The sequence below is a fragment of the Typopeltis vanoorti genome, chromosome 1 (genome assembly GCF_054136105.1).
Source record: "Typopeltis vanoorti isolate ZY-2024b chromosome 1, IOZ_Tvanoo_1.0, whole genome shotgun sequence".
In the NCBI taxonomy this organism is placed as follows: Eukaryota; Metazoa; Arthropoda; class Arachnida; order Uropygi; family Thelyphonidae; genus Typopeltis; species Typopeltis vanoorti.
The window spans coordinates 134,810,533-134,835,509 of NC_143549.1; the positions used below are offsets into that span (position 1 = coordinate 134,810,533).

Here is a 24,977-nt window from a genome sequence, read left to right on the forward strand (position 1 = left end):
GTTCTTAGGAAGGACCTACCACGATGAGTCTTTCGACTCCATGGAGGCCTGAATAATAATAATAATCATAATATTGCCTTCATCTGCCTAATTCTATATACAAGTTCTCACCATTTTCTTCAAAATCTTAGCAAGTACAAATGAAATATAAACTGATCTACAGTTTCATACCTCCATTCTACCACCACCACCACCCTTTATCTAATGGTACTATCTTACTCTCTCTCTCTCTCCTTGCATTGCTCAGGAACTTTGTCCCATTGCAAGACATTCAGTAAACAGCCAGATTAATGACATGGGTTGCTTAGCACATTCCCTTAAAACATGTCTAGTCCCCCAATTCTTGACTTACTGACATATAGAATACTCAATATTCAGAATACACCCACTTCATTCACTTCTAATCCTTCTTATTCCTCTAGAAAAAAAGTATGCTTTTCCAGATTGGAACATCGTAATAAAATGATCATTAAATAGCTCAACCATGTCACCTGCATTGGTCACTAACTACCATCTCCATCCAGCAGAATAATCCATCCACAATCATTTTTGTACACATAGCAAAAAAACTCCTTGGGATTCTCCTTGGAATGCATCACTATTCTCCCCTCATACTCCTTCTCTCCTTACTATAATGGTCACCTTCCTAGCATTAGCCTTATATTCTTTATGCAACTGTTCTCCACCTCTCTTTATATGCCTTCCATAACCTTTTTCATTTGCAATTCCTGTTTGATTTCTCTCTTAATCCATTTTTCTATAGATGTTTTTCATCACCCAATGAAACAGCGCCATCACCACCCTGCTTTCTACAGGTGTGAAGTGGTGTCTACCATGTTTCATCCCCAGAATAAGACCTCTGGTTCCTGCACCCCTCTTTCTTCTCACATGCAGTTTGGGTGATGGCCTTGTTGGGCATACTCATCACACTAATATCATTTTCAACTAGGGAGCCAATTTCTTCTCCATTTGAGAATACAGCAATAAAACAGTTTTCCCACATTTTGGCCACCAGATAGTGCATGGGACCAAAACCAATAGTAATGCATATGTTGGAGGCTACCAGTACCAGATCAGCTGACGAATAATCCTGCTGCTGCTCACCCTGCTAGGTCATGCCTGATGCCTGGGGGGGGTATGCTGAGGACACTGTCTGAGGCCATACTTGGACTGGAGTCTGGGCACTCTCTGTGTGAATTATATACACAAGTTCCTCACACCAGCTGCATGCAAGGCTCTTTGTTTTCTGAATCAACCACCCTACACATGAAAGTCAATCATTAAAATACTAGTTTTAACTGTGGATACAAAAAATAAAATAAAATAAAAATAAATTTTGTTGTGAACAACATAACAAAAAAAAAAATTGAAACAAATAATAAAAATATGTCCCATCCCATCCAAAATAATACCAAAACTTTTTCAAATAAAAACACTTCCATACTCATTCACCAACATTTGAGACATTAATACAAACATTAGTGACATACATCACCACTTATAGACATCAAAACCTGATCATTTTCCTAACAGAACCTCAGTTGGTATCTTCTTCATGGGCTCACTTTAGTGAGTACGGGCATGGCAAACTCGAGGTACCTGATGCTGGACCATATGCCTTACTTCGTGTAATATACATTGTAGACTGGTCCCCCCCCTTCTTTCTTTGCTTCTTTCTTCTCTTCTTGCTCATTACCCCAATGCTATTAAAGTATTCGAGAGCTAAGGGTGAATCTTTCCTATCTTGCTATGTCATTTCGCCTTATGCAGCCACCGAAGTGGGCAAGCTAGCCCCAACAGGTGCCGGTACCAAGCCCAGATAAATGGTGAGGGTTGACGTCAGGAAGGGCATCCAGTCTTAAAACTTCACTGCCAGCTCTAGCTATGATCAAATGGGTCAAAAAGAAAGTGATACAAAGGCTAGGGCATACCCCTTAAGCGACACACAGCCACATTGCCCTATAGCTGCAAGGTGGACGAGGGCTACCGCATCAAGGGTGGGTGTGGTTAAAGAAGCAAGCCCAGCAAGTGGAGAGAATATTGCGAGTGGGAACACTGAATGTTGGAAGGGGAAGAGAGGTGACAGACATGATGAGGAAGAGGAAATTGGATATTTTATGCATGTAGGAGACAAGGTGGAAGGGGGAAAAGGCAAAGGAACTAGGAGATGGGTATAAATTGTTCTAGTCTGGAGCAAATAAAGAGGGAAGAAATGGTGTCGGAATTGTGGTGTGTGGCAGAATGAAGGGCAAAGTACTGGAAGTGGATAGGATGAACGACAAGATCATGCAAACGAAACTGGGTCTTGGAGAAGAGCAACTGGTCGTCATCTCATGTGTATATGCCCCACAAGTTGTCTGTAGCAGAAGAGAAAGATGAATTCTGGAACGTGCTAAATGAAGAAATGAGGGAACTGGAAGAAAATAAGATGGTGATTGTCAAAGGAGACTTGAACGGACACATAGGGAGACAGAATAGGGACTGTGAAAGGATGTATGGCAGCCATGGAGTGGGAATGATGAACCAGGAAGGAGAGAGGATTTTGGACTTTGCAGTAGCTTTTGATCTGGCAGTTGTGAACTCCTTTTTCTGTAAGAGGGAAGAGCATTTTATAACATTTAGAAGTGTGAAACAACAGTTCACAGACTGACTACATTTTGACTAGAAGAAAACATCTTAAGGCAGTAACAAATTGTAAGGTAATCCCAACAGATCAAATGGTGTAGCAACACTGTGCGCAGACTTTAAGATAAGAACCTTTGGAAGCCATGGACAGAAGACAATTAAGTGGTTTCGCTTAAAAGAAGAGAGTGTGAGGAACCATTTTAGGAAGAAGGTGTTAGAAAGGATTTTGGATGGACTAGAAAAGTGTACAAGATTGGTGGAGACATAATTCAAAAGCAATTCTAAGCTGTGCAATTGAGGTGTTTGGTGAAACAGCTGGAAAGATTAGAGAGCAGAAGGAGGATTGGTGGTGGAATAATAATGTACAAGAAGCAGTGATGGCTAAGAGGAAGGCAAAGCAGAAGTGGGACAAATCAAGAATGGAAGAGGACAGAGAGGAGTACACAGAGAAAAAGTGAGAAGCCAAGAGAGTTGTTGCACAGGCGAAGGCCATGGCATATCAAGAACTTTATGATCAATTAGAAACAAAGGAAAGAGAAAGATTTATCGATTGGCAAAATGTAGAAATAAGGCATCAAAGGACATCGTACATGTGAGGCAGATCAAAGACTCTGGAGGAAGAGTATTAAGGAGGGATGTGGATATAAGAAACAGATGGAGAATATACTTTGAAGGGCTTTTGAATGAAGTTGGGGAGAATGAATCACAGAGAAGATGGGGAGCCTTATGAGGGGATGGTGCAGAGTGGAAGTGAAGGAGGCCATAAAGAAGATGAAGAATGGAAAATCGGTGGGCTCCTGACAGGATCCCAGTGGAGGCATGGAATTCACTGATGAAAGAGAGGAATTGACCTGCTGTGGGACCTGTTAATAAAAGTTTGTCAACAGGAAAATATACCCGAGGAATGGAGGGAAAGTACTCTTGTCCCCATCTACAAGAGTAAAGGGGATGCACAAAACTAAGAATTACAGAGGAATAAAGTTGATGTCCCACACAATGAAAATCCTAGAGAGGGTTCTTGATGGAAGACTGAGGAAGGAGGTAGAGATTGCAAAGGAGCAATTTGGCTTCATGCCTGGTCAATCGATGACAGATGCTATCTTTGGATTATGGCAGATGGCAGAAAAGTTTTGAGAGAAGCAATGGGAGCTACATCTGGTATTTATTGATATGGAGAACGTGTATGATAGAGTGCCAAGGCAAGAAGTCTGCAGATATCTGATGGAGAAGAAGGTACCGGAGAAATATGTCAGGCTGGTGCAAGAGATGTACAGAAATGTAAAGACAAGAGTTTGGACCTGTCTGGGAGAGACAGAAAGTTTTCCAGTGACAGTTAGCTTGCATCAAGGGTCAGCATTAAGTCCGTTCCTGTTTAATAATGTGATGGAGGTGGTGAGAGAAGATGCACCTTAGAGTATGTTGTTTGCAGATGATATCATGCTGTGTGCAGAATCAAGAGAAGAAGTGGTAGCTAAACTGGAAAGTTGGAGGAAAGTACTGGAAGAGAGAGGTATGAGACTGAGCAGAAGTAAGACAGAATATATGTGTTGCAAAGTGGATGGCAGCCAGGAGACAGATCTGGAGCTGGAAAGAAATGTCATCAGGAAGGAGTCAGTGACTTTAGATACTTAGGTTCAACAATGAAAGAGGATGGTGAGGCTGAGAAGGAAGTGGGATGCAGGATACAAGCAGGATGGAGGAACTGGAGAGAGAGAGAGAGAGAGAGATGACTGGAGTGCTATGCGATAAGAGGGTGCCGATCAATCTAAAAGGCAAAATCTATAAGACAGTAGTGAAACCAGCTATGATGTATGCTATGGAAACTGTGGTCCTGAGAAAAAATAACATCAACAGGATGGAGGTAGCAGAGATGAGAATGCTTAGGTGGATGTGCAATGCTACCAGAAAGGATTGTCTGAGAAATGATTATGTAAGGGAAGGTTGAGGTGGTTTGGTCATGTGATGAGGGGAGAGGAAGAGTATGTGGGAAGAAAGGTCATGCAGATGGATGTCCAGGAGAGGAGGAAGTGTGGGCATCCAAAGAAGAGATGGAGGGAGATGGTGGAGGAGGACTTGAGGATGAAGAACTTAGATGTGGCTACAGCCAAAGACAGGCGCAACATCCAGGTTATGGAGGAGATTCACTACAAATAGCGAGCCTACTTAAGGGAAAAGCTGCAGAAGAAGAAGATAAACCTCAGTTGGTATCTGCCAGAACCACAATCTTCCTCAACTATCCCAACTGCATCCTATATGCTTCATTTTGCAAAAATAGCAGAATATGTGCTTTTGTAAAATCTGATGTCTCCTGTCAAAGGTTATCCAACTTGGAATTCTCACTTTTCAATCTGCTCTAGCTCAAAATTTCCTTCTCACTTTACAGCCTTCATTTGCTGCCCTTTCTGACTACCTATCACTAAAAATTGATTTCTTACAAATTAATTACCCAAACTGTGAGACTGTCCTCCTCAGGGACTTTAACATACATAACACAAACTGGCTCCCCTACTCCAACTTCACAGATTAAGCTGGAAGGGGAAGCTGAATCATCAGTCATGATCTAACACAAATAGTTAATCTACCAACCAGAATACCAGACAATCTTCATCACGCTAACAACATTCTTGACCTTTTCTTAACCAACTCTCCCTCCAAATATACCATGGATGTCTGCTCTCCCCTTAGCAACTCTGACCACAATCTTATTCACCTCATTCTCTACAGTGCATCCTCTTCCCAGCCAATCTTGGCCTCGTACCCAATGGCACTATAATTGTACCAAGTGGCATGACCTCTGAAACTTTTGTGCTGAACTAATAACCAAAATAATTCTCACATTGTATGAGAGCCCTCATTCCCCACTCCAATGCAAACCTCTGACCTGTATTCAAACCCTGGTTCTTAAAGTAAATGTACCTCTGTCGTCCATGATAAAAATGCAGTTCATGTTCAATGGCTTAAATTAAAAACTCCAGCTTACATAACAGCCAGAAACATGTGTAAAAAAAGTTATCAATGATTTCAAAGCAGACTTCATAAGAATGAAATGCAATAAACTTGCCTCCTGCTCAACTTGCAGGCAAGCCTTCTGGTCCCTTGCTAAGGCTGTTGGCATAACTTCTGCTTTCTATTTTGCTGCTGCACTTGCATCCTGATGGCACTATGGCAACCTCACCCAAGAAAAAGGCAGATCTATTGGTCAGTTTTTTGACCAACTCCTGCCTGGTTGCCCAGGCAGGAGTTGGTCAAAAAAGTAAATCACCTCCTATACTTCCATAAACTGCCTACTGCATGCCTCCTCTGAACTTTCACCAAAAGGACATCAGAAAAATCCTCATTAATCTTGATACTAATACGGCTCTTGGTCCAGATGGTATTCCTCCAATTGTGCTCAAGACTTGTGCTTCAGAATTGATGCTCATCCAGTATCATTGATATAAACTTTCATATTCTACTGGCATCTACCCAACAGCATGGAAGCAAGCCAATACCCAAAAAAGGGAGACAAAAGTCGGCCATCTAACTATCACCCCATTGCTTTCATCACCTCAGTACTTTCAAAAGTGATGTAGCAGGTTATCAACAACCAGCTTCTTCATTAACTTGAGACTCAGTTAATTAGCAATCAACAATATAGATTCCACAATTCTCATTCTACAACTGACCTCCTAGCTAGTCTTTGGTCTTCTCAGACCATGGAAAGATTTGGAGGTACTCATGTTGTCGCTCTCAATATTTCTAAGGCATTTGATTGTGAATAGCACCAAGGTCTCCTGAACAAGCTGCCATCTTAAGGCCTCCCTTCTACACTCTGTGATTGGATTGCCAGCTTCCTCACTGGTCATTCGTTGTGTGTCATGGTAGATGGCTTCCTCTCATCAGATTTCCCCAATGCTGGAGTGCCTCAGGGTTCTGTGCTCTCACTCCCACTCTTTTACATTAATGACCTCCTTTCTCCGACTTCAAATAATATTTACAGCTTCGCCAATGACAGTACTCTTCATTCCTATTCCTCATTTGATAAATCACACAGTACCTTAATGTTAGATGACTCAAGACATCCATAATCAGTAACTTGAACACTAACATCCTCAACATCCTAAAAAAAATGGGGTGAAGACAACTTAGTAAATTTCAATGCTAAATAAAACTTAAGAAAAATTCTACCTCATCCCCTCTCATTTTTGATAATGTTCCAGTTTCCTTTCAAGATCAAGTTTCTCTTCTTGGGTTGACCGTTGCATGCAGTTTATCCTGGCACAAACCTATTACTTACACAGCCTCCTTAGCCTCTAAAAAGCTGGGTGTTCTTTTTCATTCTAAACATTAATTCTCTTCCTCTCAACTCCTAACACTTTATTAGTCTCAGATCTGTCCAACTTTGGAGTACCTATCTCATATTTGGGGTGGAGCACCCAACTCTCTAAGGATTCTTGATGATATTCAGAAGAGAGCAATCCACTTAATAGATGACCCTTCCCTCAGAGATTCCTTTCAGTCATTATATCTATTACAAGATGTTGAAAGTTTTTTTTTCTTTCCACTTGGTTAGACTATAATAAATTTAGTTTAATCCTTTATCCAAGTGTAAGCAAACAGTTTGTTGTGCTTTGCATTATGGGAGATACTGAGACAAGGAGTGATGAGAGCTTGGTCCACCTTTACCTCAGTCCTGAAGATACTTCAGGTGCAAACTTTGTTTGCTTACACTTGGATAAAGGATTAAACTAAATTTATTATACCTATTACAGGCACGTTCATGGGCACCTTGGAATTGGCTGCTACCATTCCTCCACTTTCATCTAACCAAAGAAGAAGTAGAACAGCCACTGGCCAACACACATGCCCTGTCCTGCTTTGGACACACACTTAACTAACTTCTCATCAGCTTCCCTGATTCCATCCACCTCTATTATTTGGAACAATATCTCCATACTGTTTTTCCCACTAAGTACAATTTCCCACTCTTTAAGAAACATTAACAGGCTACATTTTCTCTTGCCCACACATGGCACTGTAGTGTCAATAGGTCTTGTGACCTTTCATGTGTGGGGTCAACATAAAAAAATAAATAAATAAATAAAAATTTCACTCCAAATTGCTTCATCAATTTCACTCAAGGTATACATACAATTTGTGATTCCTGTCAACAATTTCTTCTTAACTACCACCCATACACAACTGACCTCTCTTCTTTCAAATGCTTTCATCCATTACTTCTCCAAGCTTGTTTTTAAGTCTGTTATAGTTGCCATCTTTATTCTTTACCTTAATCTCCTCTTGTGATCCAAGTTATTAGCCTTCTCCATTTCTATCTGTCTTCTGTCATTCTAAATGCATCCTCCAAGCTTAGTCCAGTAAGAGCAGGAATTTGATCTAGCCATTTCTCATCAGGCCTACCTCTTCTTCTTCTAGCTCATGGCATATTGTCCTGCATGAAGGTTTTCAATCCCTCTCTTCTTGAGATGTGTCCAAAATATCTGAGGATTAGTGTGTAGAGGCTTAAGTGCTGTGAGGACATCATGTTGAAGGCTTAATGGATTGTATACAGAGAGGAGGGTGATCAGCTCCCTCCTCTCGGTGCCTGGAGTTTATAAAGTACCCTGTTCCTATAAGCTGGCATACATTGGACAGACAGGCAGATCAGCAACCATCCGCCTGGAGGAACACAAGTTATCCATCTGCAACCACGACTATGGTCAGTCGAGGCCTGGCTGACCATGTCTTGGATACAACCCACAGGATCTCATGGAAAAAAACCACCATACTCCACCACAGCAAATTCAAAAAAGAGAAGCTATTTTTAGAATCAGCAGCAGCTCTCAGAAATCAACCAAATCTTAATAAATACGGTTACAATAAGCTTCATAAGATTTGGAAAACACTTATCATCAGAGATCTCAACTTACATTCCAGGCCACCTACAACTGCCTTTAGAGGGTGCTCCACCTAAATAGGACTTTAGAGTCACCCACGTGGTTGGGCTTAGCATTGTGTGGCATTTGTGTGTATATGTTATATTAGTTTTTTGGTGATCCCTGAAGATGTATCAGTGATTGAAACGAAATATAGGAAGTATTAAATTCTGTTTTAATCCTTTCTGAGTGCTGTATACAATCCATTAAGCCTCCAACATGATATCTGAGGATTCTTAATCTGATGCTCAGGTTGGTTCTTTTCATTGTCCAAGGACTCAAAACTAAAGTTTCGTATTTCAAAAAGCATTGATCTTAACTGCCTTGTTCAGTGTTCAGAGAACCATGGAGAAGACTAATCAGCCTGATCTTTGTATTGATAAACTTCCACCATATGATTCCCACTGGCAGAGAGCAAGAGTCTACATAGATAAACTGATCAACTTTATCTATGTTTGTAAGCAGTCCTGTTATGATTTCTAATTTTCCAAGGAGTTCATTCATGTCCTTTTCATATTCTGTTATTAGATAGCTTTATAATTAAATATAAATTCTTTCACCTTGATACTTCTGCATCCCTATTTATCCTCCAAGCTTGCATGGGCACTCTTACCAAATGAGGGAAAGTATGATATCTTGGCAAATTCACATCCTCTGATGATATGACCAAGTCCAAGCCTCTTGATCCTTGTGTTCCTTCCATAACATGGTGCCTAAGGTCCTTCAAGAAGTCCAAAAAATAGTTTCCTTAGTATTGTACTACTTCATGTTGTTATAGTTGATATCTCCCTTAATGATCACTCATTTTTCACTTGCCAAACTAATTTGACCTCAACATTTCCTGCTCATCATGGGACAAAAAGAGTGTGGACTCATTAGCTTGTTTCATCATGGAAGAAACTAGCCTACTCTAGAAACAGAAGCATTCAAGAACCTTAATTTTTAAAGTTTTTAAAATTGTCCTCTGTGAAAATCTGAGATTGTCATGGTTTGTAAAAAGTATCTAATCTTCTTCCTGACTTTAAGCAGAGCCCCCATAAGAATGAACCAAAAAGTGGCAATAATCTTCATTAAGTTCAAAATATAGAGCTAAGCACATCACTTCTTGACATAATTAGCCCAGCATGTGGGTGGCGTAACTAATGGACCATGATATTAGTGCACATTCAGATAATTTATTGAGACTTTGCTACTACATCCAGCATAAAGTATAGCGTAGCCATTAGGCTATTAAAGCATGCCCATATTCTTGATATTTGAAATATCTCAAAGGATTTGACATAGAAAATCTCATGCAGTTTAAGGAACCAACTCTAGATAGAAGCTGCAGGTATGGGTGGTGGTACAGTACAGTTTCATAAACATTATATTTCTGGTAGGGATAAGATTAACATCCCTACAAAAGGGGGAATGGTTTTCTCACCTGGTCAGCCAAGTGGATAGCATCTTGGCTGTGCAACAAACAAGTCATGGGTTCAAATTTCACTATGGACAGATGTTTTTGAATATTTAAGTGGTAAATGAATTTCATCAACCAGCAGGAGACCATCCTGGAATGGAGTGGTTGAAGTAGCTTAAAAAAAGTTCCATTATCATCATCATCAAATTCCTGACATTTACCCTCAATGGGGTGTACAGGATATAGTAGTACTACATGAAAAATTTACATCATTACTAACTTCCTATCTACAATTTTCTACCAAATCAATCTGTTACCTGTCAAAGCTACAACATTGTCAGATCTTATATTTATATATCTATCTTCTAAGGAACTTTTTACCATATCAATCTACCTATATCTTGGTCTTTTTCCTGCCAACTTGGCAGAGAACACTTGTTTGGCTAATCTTTCCTTGCCCATTCTGTTTAAGTGACCATACCACCTGAGATTAGCTCTGCTAACGCATTCCTGGATGCTGACGATGTCAAGTTCTTTCTTAATATCCTCGTTTTTAATATGATATTGCCATTGATGCCATCTGTTCATGCCCCTAATCTTTCTCAGGACTCTCATGCCTGCAGCCTCTAATCTTTGGTCAAGTGTTTTACTTATGACCCAGCTCTCAGATCCATAAGCTAAAACTGGTTTGAACACCGTCGTGTATACAGCTAATTTAGTGTTCTAACTAATTTCTCTCTTATTCCATATAAATTTATTCAGTTGACTGCCTACCATACCAGCTTTGTTGATTCTGTTGTCTATTTCCATATTTAATTTACCATCTTCACTAAAAATAATGCCTAAGTAGCTGAAATGCTTTACTTGTTCCACAGGTTCCCCGTTCACAACACAGTTGATATTTTCAACAATTCTACCTATTTTCATAGTCTTTGTCTCTTTAATGCTGACCTTCATACCATATCTATTACAACAGTTACTCAATTTAGTCAGGGAATCTTGCAAACTTGCAGCGGATTTATTTAGAAGTATAACATCGTCCGCATAAAGAAAAGAGCTGAAATTAACATCTCCAATTTTGATATCAGGTTTAACACCACTTTTCTTCATAATTTAATCCATATAGATAATAAATAACAGAGGTGATAATGTACATCCTTGTCTGACACCAGATTTAACATTAAACCATCTCCCTGTACTTCCTTCAATTCTAAATGCTAACTTAAAACTCAAATAAAAGTATTGCTTGATATAATGATCCACTGACACCATACAACTGTAACGTTTTGAATAACTTCTCTCTTGGCACCTTGTCATATGCTTTTTCTAGATCTACGAAACTTAAATACAGATCTTTGTTATATTACCATGACTTTTCAACTATTTGTCGTAAAGTGAATATCTGATCCTGACAGCCTCTATTTGGCCTGAATCCAGCTTGTTCCTCACCAAGCATCTCTTCCAAAATCCTTCTCAACCATTTCTCAAGTATACTGGCATAAATCTTACCAGGAACTCTGAGTAGAGAAACATCCCTGTAATTCTCACAATCAATTTTATTTCCCTTTTTATATATGGGTACTATGAGAGCTCTACTCCAATCATCTGGAATTCGTCCTTCTGTCCAGGCCCTCTGAACTATGCAGTATAGCCACTGTAAAACTTTTATACCTCCATACTTCAGCATTTCTGGTCTAATATCATCTACTTCAGCTACTTTTCCATAATTTATTTATTTACATTGTTTTTTCCCCAAAAAACTTGAGAATAAGGAATACAATACAAAATACACAAAAATGCAATAAATGTTATGAAATAGAATGAGACTAAGTACATAAAAATAGAGTGAAATACATTATGCATATTAACCTTATCAACGTCAACATGGATAAAATACATCACTCCTCATACACTTCGTATCCATCATATACCATATATTCCGGCATACAAGTCGACCTGGTATATAAGTTGATATTGGAAGTTTTTGAATTTATTTGAATTTTTATAGTACTCGTCGTATAAGTCGACTCAAAAAATTTCTTTAAAAATAAAAATTATGACAGTTTTTAAGTAAAATTTTTATACAGGCATCAATCACTAGGATCATAACTGCCTTTTTAGTCCTTCCATTCTTTGTTTTAGCAAAAGATATAAAATACCTAGTTGACAAAAGAAATTTTATTTCATATTGACCAGTTGACCAATAGTGAACTAAAGTGCAATGGCTCCTTTTAAAAGAATGAAATATGAGGCAAGTTTTAAGTGCAAAATGATTAAATTTGCAAAAGAAAATACTAACTGTGTTGCTGCAAGTCAGTTTGGAGCAAATGAAAAACTAGTTCGTGATTGGAGAAAAAATGAAACTTTAATAATGAAAATGCCAAAAAATAAGTGCACATTACGGAAAGGAATTTGTAAGTGGCCTATTCTGGAAAATAATGTTGCAGATTGGGTTTCGAGAAAATCGCCAAAATGGACTCATCATAACGAGAAATAATATTCGTTTATTTGCTTTGAAGTGGGGCAAAGCAAATAAAATAGACAGCAAAAACTTCAAAGCTACAGTGATTTGGTGTAGCCGGTTTATGGAAAGAAAATATTTAGTGCTTCGACTAAAAACGAAAATCGCACAGAAGCTGCCAAATGATTTGGATGATAAGTTATTAAGTTCTCAAAGATTTATAATTGCTAAAAGAAAGCAAAAAAATTATTTATTGTCTCAAATAGGAAATATGGGTGAAACTCCAGTTATGTTTGACATGATCGGGAATAGAACAGTAGAATTGAAATGAAGTAAAACTATTTCTTTAAAAACAAGTGCACATGAAAAAAGTCGTTTCACAGTTGTACTTGCTTGTATGACTGATGGTACTAAATTAAAACCTATGATAATTTTTAAAAGAAAAACAATGCCAAGGATCAAAATTCCAAGAAACGTTTTTGTCCATGCTCATGAGAATGGTTGGATGGACGAAGCAGGAGTTAAGCTGTGGATAAAAAATATTTGGAATACATGACAAGGTGCATTAAAAAATCCAAACAGTCTTTTAGTGTGGGACATGTTCAAATCCCATTTAACGGAGGGTATAAAATTCCAAGTGGGTTAACTTCACTAGTGCAACCGTTGGATGTTAGTATAAACAAACCATTTAAAGACAGCTTATGAAAACAGTGGGATGCGTGGATGCAAGAAGGAGAGAAAAGTTACACAAAAGGAGAACAAATGCGACATGCGTCTTTGGAAACTATGTGTGAATGGGTAGCAAAAGCATGGGATGAAATAAAACTAGATACAGTAATAAAATCTTTTAAAAAATGTGCTATATCTAACAAATTAGATGGCTCAGAAGATGATTTTGTTTAAAATGATGACAAAATTTATGCTAAATCTGATGGAGGAAACGAATACAATTTATATGATGATATACCGGAAGAAATTACAGAACCAGAGTACAATGAATTTTTCATACATTCAGACAGTGAAAATTAAAATTTAATTATGTAGTTACCTACCTATTTTCTTTTGTAAATAAATAATTATATAACATGTAAATAATTTTTTCTGTAAATAAATATGATATAAGTTGAAATATTTTTACTTATTTATCCTTTTTGTATATTGCTAATAAATTTAACAGAGTATGATAAGTACTATTTTTTTCTTGGAAAGCAATCAATTTTTGACTTGGCATATAAGTTGACCTAAAAAATTTAGTACTTTTTTTTCAATGCTGAAAAGTCGACTTACACGCCGGAATATACGGTATTTCAATGTAATATTAATGGCATCACAAGTGTAATGTGCACTTGTATCCATGGCAACTTTTACGTGTACACATCATGGCCAGTTGGATGGTTAATTATGTTCAGTCATAAATTTTAATTATAGTGATATATATATATATATATAGGTATCCCTTGCTTAACGTGGTTTTATTAACGCGCCGAAATTAACTGCGACAATCCCTTTATATATGCAGCAAGAATTTTAATTAATGCATCTTTAAATGTACCAAAATTCCACCAAATACGACATCATTGCCACAACCCATTAACATGGACGTCATTGCAATTTTCAAAGACTATTTTCTTAAAAAATCTTAAAAAGACATTTTCAAAGCAGTAGAAACGACACTGGGAGAAAACGCAATTAGGCTCCAAGAATTTTAGAAAAATTTTAACATTAAACATGCAGTTGAAAACATTCATGACTTGTGGGAGCAAGTGTCTTCTAGCTGTATGCGAGCTGTTTAGAAAACCTTTTGCAGAATGCGCTAATGACTTAGGTGGTTTTCAAAATCCTGTGAACAATGTGGTTGAAGAAATTGTTGCAATTGGTGAAGACATTGGTTGTGATGGTGTTGATTCAGAAGATGCTAAATAATTATTGGATTCAAATTCAAAAGATTTCAGTTACAATGATCATCTTGAAATTGAACAACAACGATCATATAAAGACAACAAACAAATGGAATGTGAAGATGAGGTTCCAAAGGAGATAACAATTAAAGAACTGGATGCAATATTTCAGCTTACATTCACTTAAGCAGCAAGTAATGGATATGGATCCAGATGTTAATCAAAGAATGCTTGTTTGCCGAAGTCTAGAGAGTCATTTTGCTTACTATCATAGAACTTATGCTGATAGGAAAAAACTAAAACTGTTCAAATGACTTTTGATAACTTTTTTGATAAAAAATTGCAGTAACAAATGTAGGTGCAAACATTTATTCAGCATTTACTTTGCATTCATTTTTTATCTTTCCTAAAAGAGTACCATATAAAACAAACTATTAATATAGTAATCGATCATGGACGAATTGTAATTTTTACCATTGATTATTATATTTGATTAATGCGATTTTGATATACGCTGTAACATCGAGGGATTAATTAATCGCGTTAATCAAGGGATTCCTGTATATATATCAGTGGAGTGCCCATTCTGGTTGGGTGTGCTGTCGTGTGGGTTATGCAACCCATGCTACAAATTTCACGTCAATTTGACTGTATATGCATGGGCATCTGCAGAAAATTTTCCAGGGGAGGAGGGGCAAAGCTTGGAGACAAATAATTACATTAATAAATTTTTATAACTATAAATGTAATTAAATAATAACATCAATAAAGTCTTTTAGCATTTTTTGATGTGTCGATGTAAACTATAAATACATTATTTTCATTTTACACTGATTTTAAGGATCTTTAATTCTTGGAAAATAAAGCATTCAGAATTAATACAGCTTTTAGCACAATTTCATATATAAAAAAATTGATCGACATATTTCATTAAAAATCAACTAATTAATTAATCCCAAAATCCTAAATCAAATTATTTCATTTTAAAAGCGAAAAAATCAAAACACCAACAAGTAAAATATTAATTTACTACATACACTTACCTTTTAAAAATGTATTTTTCTGTTTAAATTTGTTTCACTATAAATTTACAATTCACTCAATGATTCACTAGACACAGAGGGCAAACGAACACTGGTCGCTGTTCACAACAGTAATGAATATTTTCTTCAAAAATCATGAAAAGAACCAAAAACAGGAACACGGGCTTTATTGCTGCAATAAAACATGTGTTCTATGGCTACCCTGCCGTGTGCCGAAACAAGTCAACCCATAATAAAAATTATAATTTGTGGAATTTTTTACTCGATCCCGGGGAGGGCGCCCCCCAAGGATGCACATGACCGTATGGATTGCATTTTTTATTGATATATGAAAGTTTTGAGAGTGCATAACGCATCAGAGTTCATCTTAATTGGTCCAATGCAATTAATTGCAGGATAACTTTGAATACTTCTGCAGTGGGGAACAATCAGTTTGTTTTATGATTTATTAGAAAACAACAATGAAGGAGAATGCTATATTTTAAATACTCAAAGATGAAAATATGTGAACCATCATTTATAAGACATGTGAGAATAGGAAATGAAAGGAAAGAATAAGTGAGAGTAGAAATACTTTCATTAATGCTAAACGAATTATTAATAATTAACATTTGTGATATGTGCATCCTATAAGTTTCTGGGTAGAGCGAACAGCACAAGCCTATAAAGTCTAGACATGAATAAGTGAATTTATAATGGCATAATTAAAAAAAAAAAACTTACACGAGGAGACAGAGAGTATGGCAGGAATAAATATGGTTTGATGGAGCAGCCAATCATTTCTTAAATTTGTTGCCCGTGTTACGTGTATTTCTCTGGTTTGTGTATATTTCGCTCCATTTTCCAAGAATTTTCTTTTGTTTACTGAGACTCAGTGTACATAACATCCAATCATTATTGGAATAATCCACACTTTCAGGAATCCTACATTCATTAGTTGTTGTTTTTTTTTAGTATCAGCGATTCGTCTGTCATCAATCTCACATATGCTGGTATTTTGTTGTAGATCAACGTCTTATAATACACAGAATATTCATTTTTATTCAGGAATAGATATTTTTTACTGTCTGTTGTTTCTGAAGACTAGAATAAAAATGTCTCTATACCATTAAAAAACTTTTCAACCTCAACAGATGCTATACTGCATAGCAAGAGAAACATTTAGGTTTTATCTCCTAACATCCACTTTCAAATTTTCAGTTTCAAAAAATGTCCAATCACAGCTGCTAGGTGAGCTCACCCAGCCTCACCTTCTCAGCAGTTTAAAAATACTAGAACACTAAGAATTTGACCTGCTGCACCCTCTTTACATCTTTTCAAAGGTGATGCATTTTGAAAGCACATGCAGGCTATTAACACGAATGTGAAGCAATGTTTATGCATCAAAAAGTGCCCTCTTCATGAAGAACTAATGCTTCGTTTATCCTCTTGAAGAGGGCAATGAAGCATTAGTATATTATGTTTAATTTTATAATCATGCAAAGTCTGCAAACAATTAGGGGAGTCTTTTACAGGAATAAATGCAAAAATATAATATCGGTCATACTGATATTTCGTGGATGAGCACCGCACATCTAACACACCCAGAATATTCACTCCTGATATTCTAAAGAAGTAGCTTCCAAAAAGTTATTTATAGATACAAGAATATATGCTCCCAGTGGACATTTAACAAACAATATGGCAGATAGTTCTGTGCAGACAGCCAGTCACATGATGGTAATTCAATAGCCCTTATGTAAGAAGATTTCTTGGCATATGTACATGCAAAGCGAGAATTACATGAAAATATTTAACAGTGAAAGCAACTGAGGAAAGGAAATATCCTGCATGAATACCTCCCATCCAACTATTTATAAGTTTGGCTTTAGTCATGGAAGAGAGCAAAGAATATTCTCAAAAAAAAAAATAATAATAATAAATTATTTTTTTTATAAATATTATTTTTAGCTAACGCCTTTTTATTCCCGTATATAGGGAGTAGGCGAGGCCGTTTTTAGCCCTATCTAACTTTTGGAGACTGAGTGGGCAGTTCAATCTCCACAGGTACCCAATCAGAGATAGCTGGCCCAAGGCTATCACTAATTAAGTGGCACACAGTAAAGAGAGAGAGAGAGAGAGAGAGAGAGAGAGAGAGAGAGACGGCTCAACAAGTGCCGCCATCTCGTGGTCGCTAACCCTAACACTCGTATTTAATGTCTGAAATAATGTGGGTTCTACGGTCGATTTTCTTGAGTTTACGGGACGAAAAACCCGAGTTTCTGGTTGAAAAAACCTGCTTGCCCGTGCCAGAGATCGACTAAGTCGGGAACCAGTCGAAAAAAGGCTTAGAAAAATTTCTTCTAGTCGCCAACTAGATTCAAAACCAAGAAGTCTTCCTTCGTGCGGTTAAGCATCGTGGTGTGCAAATGCCAAATCCACTGAACTACACAGGCTCTTTTCATAATTAAAAAAAAAGAAATTAAAAAAATAATGTGTGTGTGTGTGTGTGTTCATTTTTAAAATAAATTTTTTGAATGACCCTTTCAGAATTATTTAAAGGTCTTTATGAAGACTTGGAAGTAATACTGATGTCAAAAACTTATTGCAAGAGGCAGTCTCTACTGACCATAATGCTTGTCATACCTAACTTGAATACATTATCCATTTGGGCAAACCACATTCTACTTATTTACTACATCTTTTCATGCAAAAAAAAGGTCCATTTTTCTTTCCCTTACCCATGAAATCCTTACACAGCCTCCAGGGATGGCTTCTTGTTCTGCTATCACCTATTAGTGTACACATTATTTTCCTATAGTTGTCTGATAGTGTTGGAAAGATATATAAGTTGGCAAGAAGATACTCATAATAAAAACCTTTACTCTTCAATATCTGCCAAACTCTGCAAAGCACATTCCTATCTGTCTATTTTCAACATGCCACAATCATAATAATTCTTATGCAAGTGACTAAGACTACATACAGTCTTAGTCACTTGCCTCTGAACTCGAATGTTTCCTTACTACCCAAATATCTAAATACATGCTACAGTTTGGATTTCTCTACAGAAATGCAAACTGTAGCCTGTTCAGTGCATTATATTATGGCACTATCACCTCTTCATCCCAAATGGCTGTCGTTTGCATTATGACATGAATTTTCTGAGTAATTTTCATGACTATTCTGAAATCTTATTCAATTTCTTCTGGCTGAAGCACATACCCTTACAGTTGCCAACACTGAATTGAAATTATTTGCTCAAAGCATTGGCCTATTTACATCGTCTTGTAGAAACATCACATCCTATCTCTCTATCACTATTCTTGTCAATTTAGCACTATTTGCAAAAAACTGAATATTTCCTCTCAAACACTGAGGTATATCAATAATACAGAAATTAAAATTGATCAAAAACTTACAGAAGCCTGTGGTATACCTCTTACCATCCTCCTCCTTTGAGAAATCACTCACCCCCCCACACAGTTCAACTGCTTCTATTAACTAACCAAACCTGTAAACAAGCTACTAATTGATTATTCATCCCCATCTTTCCTTCCCCCAAGTTCAGCACTAGATTGTCATGTGGTATTTATCTTTTTTCTTTTTTTTGTTCAAATCTAAAAAAATCCCCATTAAGTATCACTTTGGCCTGATATAGTTATTCTGTTATAAAATACAACTAGGTTACTGTAACAAAATCGTTCTTCAACAAAGCTATGCTACCCTCTAAAAATATTCCTATTCTTATTAATCAAAAAAAAAATTCTGTCTGGCATGAAATTAATATTATTTACAGTTGTAATTGCATTTGGTAAATGTTGAAAATCTTCATTCTTAGTTGCATAAGTCTTTTAGGCTTGTATTCAGATAGCATAATAACTTCATACAGTACTTTTTATTGACTTAAATGATTATCGAGGGATGCGAGTCTGCAAGATTAAAGGATAAGCAATGGTATACCACAAACATCAGTCCTTGGTTCACTGTTATTCAATCTGTACACTAATGAAATATAGCTATCTGCTGATGATTCAAAGATAGGTAGGGTAATCAGGAATGAATGCAGCTAATATGCATTACTTGTAGAATGATTTGAATAGGCTGAAATTGCAGACATGGGAAAATGGATATCAGTTTAATGCAACAGATATCCAGTGTTGTATTATATTGGTGGGATTATGCTAAAAGAAACAGATCATGCTAGAGATCTAGGAATGTTAGTCGATAGGAAGTTGAAGTTCAAGGGCCATGTAGCAAAGATTACAAATACAACTCAGAAGATAATTGCAATGATGAACTGAACTTTAGCATATAAAGATAAGTATGTCATTTTTTCCTCTTTACAATGCTTTGATAAGACCTCACTGGACTATTGTGCTGGGATCTAGTCTGATTTCTGTTGTGATTCTGATACAATGGAGAGAGAGAGTGCAAAGGAGAGTTTTAAAATGATATCAGAATTGTGGAATACTGATTATGAAGACAGATTGAGAATTTGTAGACTGCAGACACTAGCAAATAGGAGAAAGAGGGGTGATATGATTGGGATATACAAACTTCTAATTTCAGTTGATGGAATCTTTCATTTTATGGAAGGTTGGGAAAGGACAAGAGGGCATCGTTGGAAGTTGACAATGAATGCTGCCAAGAAAGGGATAAAATGTAGATTTTTCTCTCATAGAGTAGCACATGATTGGAATGGATTGCCATTGGATGTTGTGTGTGCAAGCAATGTGAACGAATATGATAGCCGGTGTGTGTGTGTGTAGAATGTAGCCTTCTCCGATGAGGCCCCTGTTGATAATAATAATAATAAAATTCTCTATCAATAAATAGCAAGAAATAAACAGAGAAACACCCTCAGAAAATTCTGAACTATATCTTTAGCTAATGCCATCTATGTGCTATCTACAGTAAACTAAATTCTAATTCTAAATTCTACTACTCTTTAACCTGTTCTAAAGTTGTGTTGCCTTATATGAATTTGTGACTAATAACTCCTAGCAATCGACATATCACCATATTTATATAAAATGATATATATATATATATATATATATTATAAAAGCAAAAACTTGCAAAAAAGAATAAGAACTGTTGAAAAAAAATACCTGTTACATTAAGTTTCTTACCCAATCATAGCAAAGGCCACTAATTCTTGTGGGTCAAATGGGAAATCCACTGGAAAATTGGTTTTGAAGAGAGCAGTAATTGTTTCTAAAATGAAATATAAAGATAATATTGATATCTGTTGTTGCTTGATATCTTCCAAATTTTTTATTAATTATATATTTAAAATAACTGTATACTTCATTGCTTATCAGTTAATTCTCTCTTAATTCTTCATTCCATTTCCTAATCTATATAAAATCAAATGAAGGCTAGCTAAGCAAAAAAAAAAAAAAGAAAAAAGTGGGGTGGGGTCTACTTCTAGCATTATACACAAAAAATGAATGAACGATAAACATGAATGAAAATATTGACATCAATGTGCAAATCATATCTGCCACTTCTAGAGGAGTGATGTTTATCCTCATAGGTTATCTGCCAGTTCAGAAAACCAGACAAGCAAATTTCCTTTAAATGTTTCTTAAATGTACTTTCCAAGTTATATATTTTTTCTTTATATAGCAAGATTGCCTAATTCAGCCTCTGATAGTTCGATTAATCCTAAACAGACCTCGTTCCCTGGACAAATGAATATACGGATAGTCCTCGATTTATGTTAGAGTCACATTCTGCAAACTTTATATAACTCGAATTTCAAGTAAGTAGCATTACCTAAATTATCTCACCAATCAATCATGCTTACTGTATTTACAGTGCATGTATGCTGTGAATATAATTAACAAAAAATAACCTTTAAAGCATGTTAACATATCGAAGGTTATTTCTGTTACTTCAGGTTAGTTCTGTCAGTTTCAAAGATTATTTCTGTTAGTTTCATTCAATTCACAGGACACACACACACACAAATTAGACTCTGTGTGTGTGTGTGTGTGCGCGCGCGTACACACACACCAATATGTAATTATTAACACAAAATAATATAAAAAAGTATAAATAGTATGAAAAAAATAGAAAAAATAAGTATTTTATTTGGCCATTTAACCTTCTATATGAAATTATCAACAGATGACAGAACAGTGGCTTCTCTTCATAAAGCTCTTGATAACTGGCTAAAAGCATCATCAATTTCCTTTTGGCTTTTAAGACAATGAGGTATAGGGATTCTGCCTCCAATTACTTTCTACCCACAGTAATGTTAAAAACACCTTTATCAGAGTTATCCAGAAATGTTCATCATGAAAAAGTGTTAGGTTAATCATTAGGTTACAGAAGCATCACATTCGAGAGTGTTGCATGCGCAAAGGAAACTTATAGTAAAGACATTTTTAATGCTGGCTACAGCACAAAAATCAATTTTGAAAACTTCTAATGTGAGGTAGGACACCATATTATGTACCTGGTACAGATTTTTTTAAAAGATGATTTTTAGATGTTGAAAGTTTTTTTTTTTTCTCACTTGGTTATACTATAAATTAACGTTGCCAAGAAATTCTATACTTGGTTTAACCTCCCTACCGGCCGAGGTGGATGAAATAGTGAGACCAAATTGCACTTCTTATCCATGTTATTCAGCAGGTGTTACAGAATCGTATCCAGATTTAGCTGGATGTCTATAGACATCATTGCTGGTTGGGGGTGTTAATCCTTTATCTAAATGTAAACAAACAAAGTCTGCACCTGAAGTATCTCCACAACTGGGCTACATTCAGATTGATGACTTGTTCATCGATTGCCTAAGTATCCATAATGCAGAGCACACTGATTTTTGGGCATGTATAATGCTATGCATTATGGGAAAGGCTAGCTCAGACTGGTTTCAACCATTATTGAGGTCACAATCAGTGGGAGCCAGATCCAGAAGAGATACCAAGGTTGAAGTACTGCAGAAGTCATATACTGCCCATATACAAGTAGTGAAAAGATGTATCATCTTATTATTAAATTACTCTGGATCAGAGACAGATGTTGAGACCTCAAAAAGGTCGAAAAACCAGTCTGAGTAGTGACCCTTCTTATAATTGCATAGTATTATACACATCTGAGGGGGGGGTGGATGTTCTTTGCATTATGAGATACTAAGGCAATTGATGAGAAGTCATTAGTCTCTATATCAAGCAGCCCAGTTGTGGAGATACTTCATGCACAAACTTTGTTTGCTTACACTTAGATAAAGGATTAAACCAACAGAATTTCTTGACATCTTTAATTTATGATTTTTAGATAAGTACCGGATAATTTTTTCATTACAATTTTTATTTTCACCTCTAGATTGATTTTGACATGGTTATACATGGTTCACTTTTTTCCACTTCTGTTCCTTTACCAGTCACGACTGTACTCTATCCCAGCACACACAAATACTAAAAATTATGAAATTGTATGAAGAAGATGAAAAAGGATATTTTTTTAGCCATTAAATTTAAAACTTGTACCAATTAGTTCTAATTTCAAAAAACTGGTGGCTTCTTCAAGGTTTTGTAATTAGCATAAAAAAGTACATAAAAATATATATAACTACAGGATTGTTCACTGCACAAATCATTACAAAAGAAACAAAGTCACCCTAAATAAGAATGCAAAGTCACATGGCATGAATTAGTTGTCATCAAATAAAGACTGAAGATAAAACTGAAATTGGCAGTAAAAGTTTTCTTCTAAATATGGCACAGTAGAAATATCCCAGTCTGCTGAACAGACGAGATCTTTCTTTTATTATCAACAACTTCAATTCACATCTGGAATTCTTGGTTTGTCTGCCTGCCTTATGTAGGCCAGATTTACAAACAAACACCCAGACTGCTGGGTGTTTGTAAAAGGGATGCTGTCCTTTAATTTGAGAAGGCTGTGAATAGTTTGAATTGGCTTCAAAGTATCTCTGATATTATTATCCTTGAAAAGAGCAGTGAACTAATAGATAGATCACCAATGTATGGAATGGTGCACCAAATCTCTGTATTAGACTTTCTGATCATGGAAAGAAGGATGGTTTTGAAAATAAAATCTTGTCAATTGTTTTTCTGGAATAACCATTAAGAAAAACAAAAAAGAGAGACCTTATTTGTTTGTGCTTAAATGTTTGTGCATCATCCACATGATGCCTAGCTTTTGAGGATAGTGAAGGGACAAAGTAGGAAGATATCGTCTCACATAAGTAGGCTTACAATATGTCTGCAGAGTGGCACTATGGACAGGTTTCTTTATGATGAGGCCACCTAGGATAGGAGGTTATCCTCCTTTTTCTAGTTTTAATGTGAAATTAGCTATAGGTTTAAAAGAATTGAGAGTATGAAGAAATAGCTATAGACTTGGGAGATCATGTTTCCAAATAATGAAGACATAGACATATCTCCACCAAAGGTGGATTTATAGAGAAAGTTCTTATGCATTCTTTAGAATTCTCCATAAAGAGATCTGCTGGCAGAGGAGACAGGTGTCTATTTGCTAGTCCAAACTGTTGTTTATAAAAAAAACTTTATTCCACTGAAAGAAATTGAATCAGCAGCAGTATTCAAATAATTTTGTAATGCCTCATGAAAAGAGATCTCCAATAAGATCTAAAACATCATCAACAGGAACATTAATAAAGCAAAGTATAACACTATATCGAGATGTGAGGAAGATCTCATATAAGATGATATGTTTAGAGTTATTGGATGAAATGAACTCAATTCTTAATGAAAGAGTCAGAGGATCTGATATGATGTCCTAAAAGACTAAAAAGATGTTTCAACAAGACATAAATTGGACAGCTAATGCCATCAATGATCAGTCTTAAAAGGATGTTTTGTGTATCTTTGGAGAGCCATATAGTCATGGGGGAATATGATGTAGTGATTCAGAAACAAAACTTATATTAATAACACCTGGAAATCTCTCAATAAATATTTTAACATCTCAGATTTCAACTTTTCCAACAATTATCTCCAGTCTAGATAACAGCTAATGCATGCAACCTTGCATTTTTTTTTTTAGGATAAATTTATTTCCTTTGTAACGATGTTTCAGCATTAAAACGCTAAAGAAGCCACCAGTCTTTTGAATGAGTGAAACTAGTTAGTATAAGTTTTAAATTTAATGACTAATAAAATCCTTTTTCTTTAAATTCTTATTTAGATGTAAACCTCATTCAAAAAAGAAAGTGTATGAATACAAATACACAGCATATTCAATAATATGGAAGGTACAGCCATGCAACACACAGGCTGTCTGCCTTACACATGACCACCATTAGTTTCATCTTCAAGAAAGGAACATGAAGTAAAATTTTTATAAACTCACTTTTTTCATAGCTCTTTCAGGATAATTTGAGTAAATCAGAATTCACATAAATCAAATTTATATAATTTAGGGATTGCTTGTACTTTGATATGTTTATCAGTTCATTTATTTTGAAACACTTATGTTAAACTGAATACAAACAGTATCCCTGTTAATATTTTATGTAGTCTTTGTCAAAAACTAAATACTTGACAAGATACTATATTCTTGTTGTAATCCTTTACCCAAGTGTGAGCAAATAAAAGTTTCTGTGTGACTTATTTTCACAAACATAGAGGCTGTTGACCCTCAACATCAAATTACCAT

At 36.1% G+C, this 24,977-nt stretch overlaps 1 protein-coding gene across 1 annotated transcript in view; it reads right to left on the reverse strand.

Moving 5' to 3' along the window:
- Positions 1–24,977, reverse strand: part of LOC150110452 (chloride channel protein 2-like) — a 528,627-nt gene that overhangs the window by 235,383 nt on the left and 268,267 nt on the right. The window contains exon 9 of the mRNA XM_090399378.1: positions 20,456–20,540. Within this exon, the coding sequence (XP_090255504.1) occupies positions 20,456–20,540 (85 nt within the window). The remainder of the gene's footprint in view (positions 1–20,455; positions 20,541–24,977) is intronic.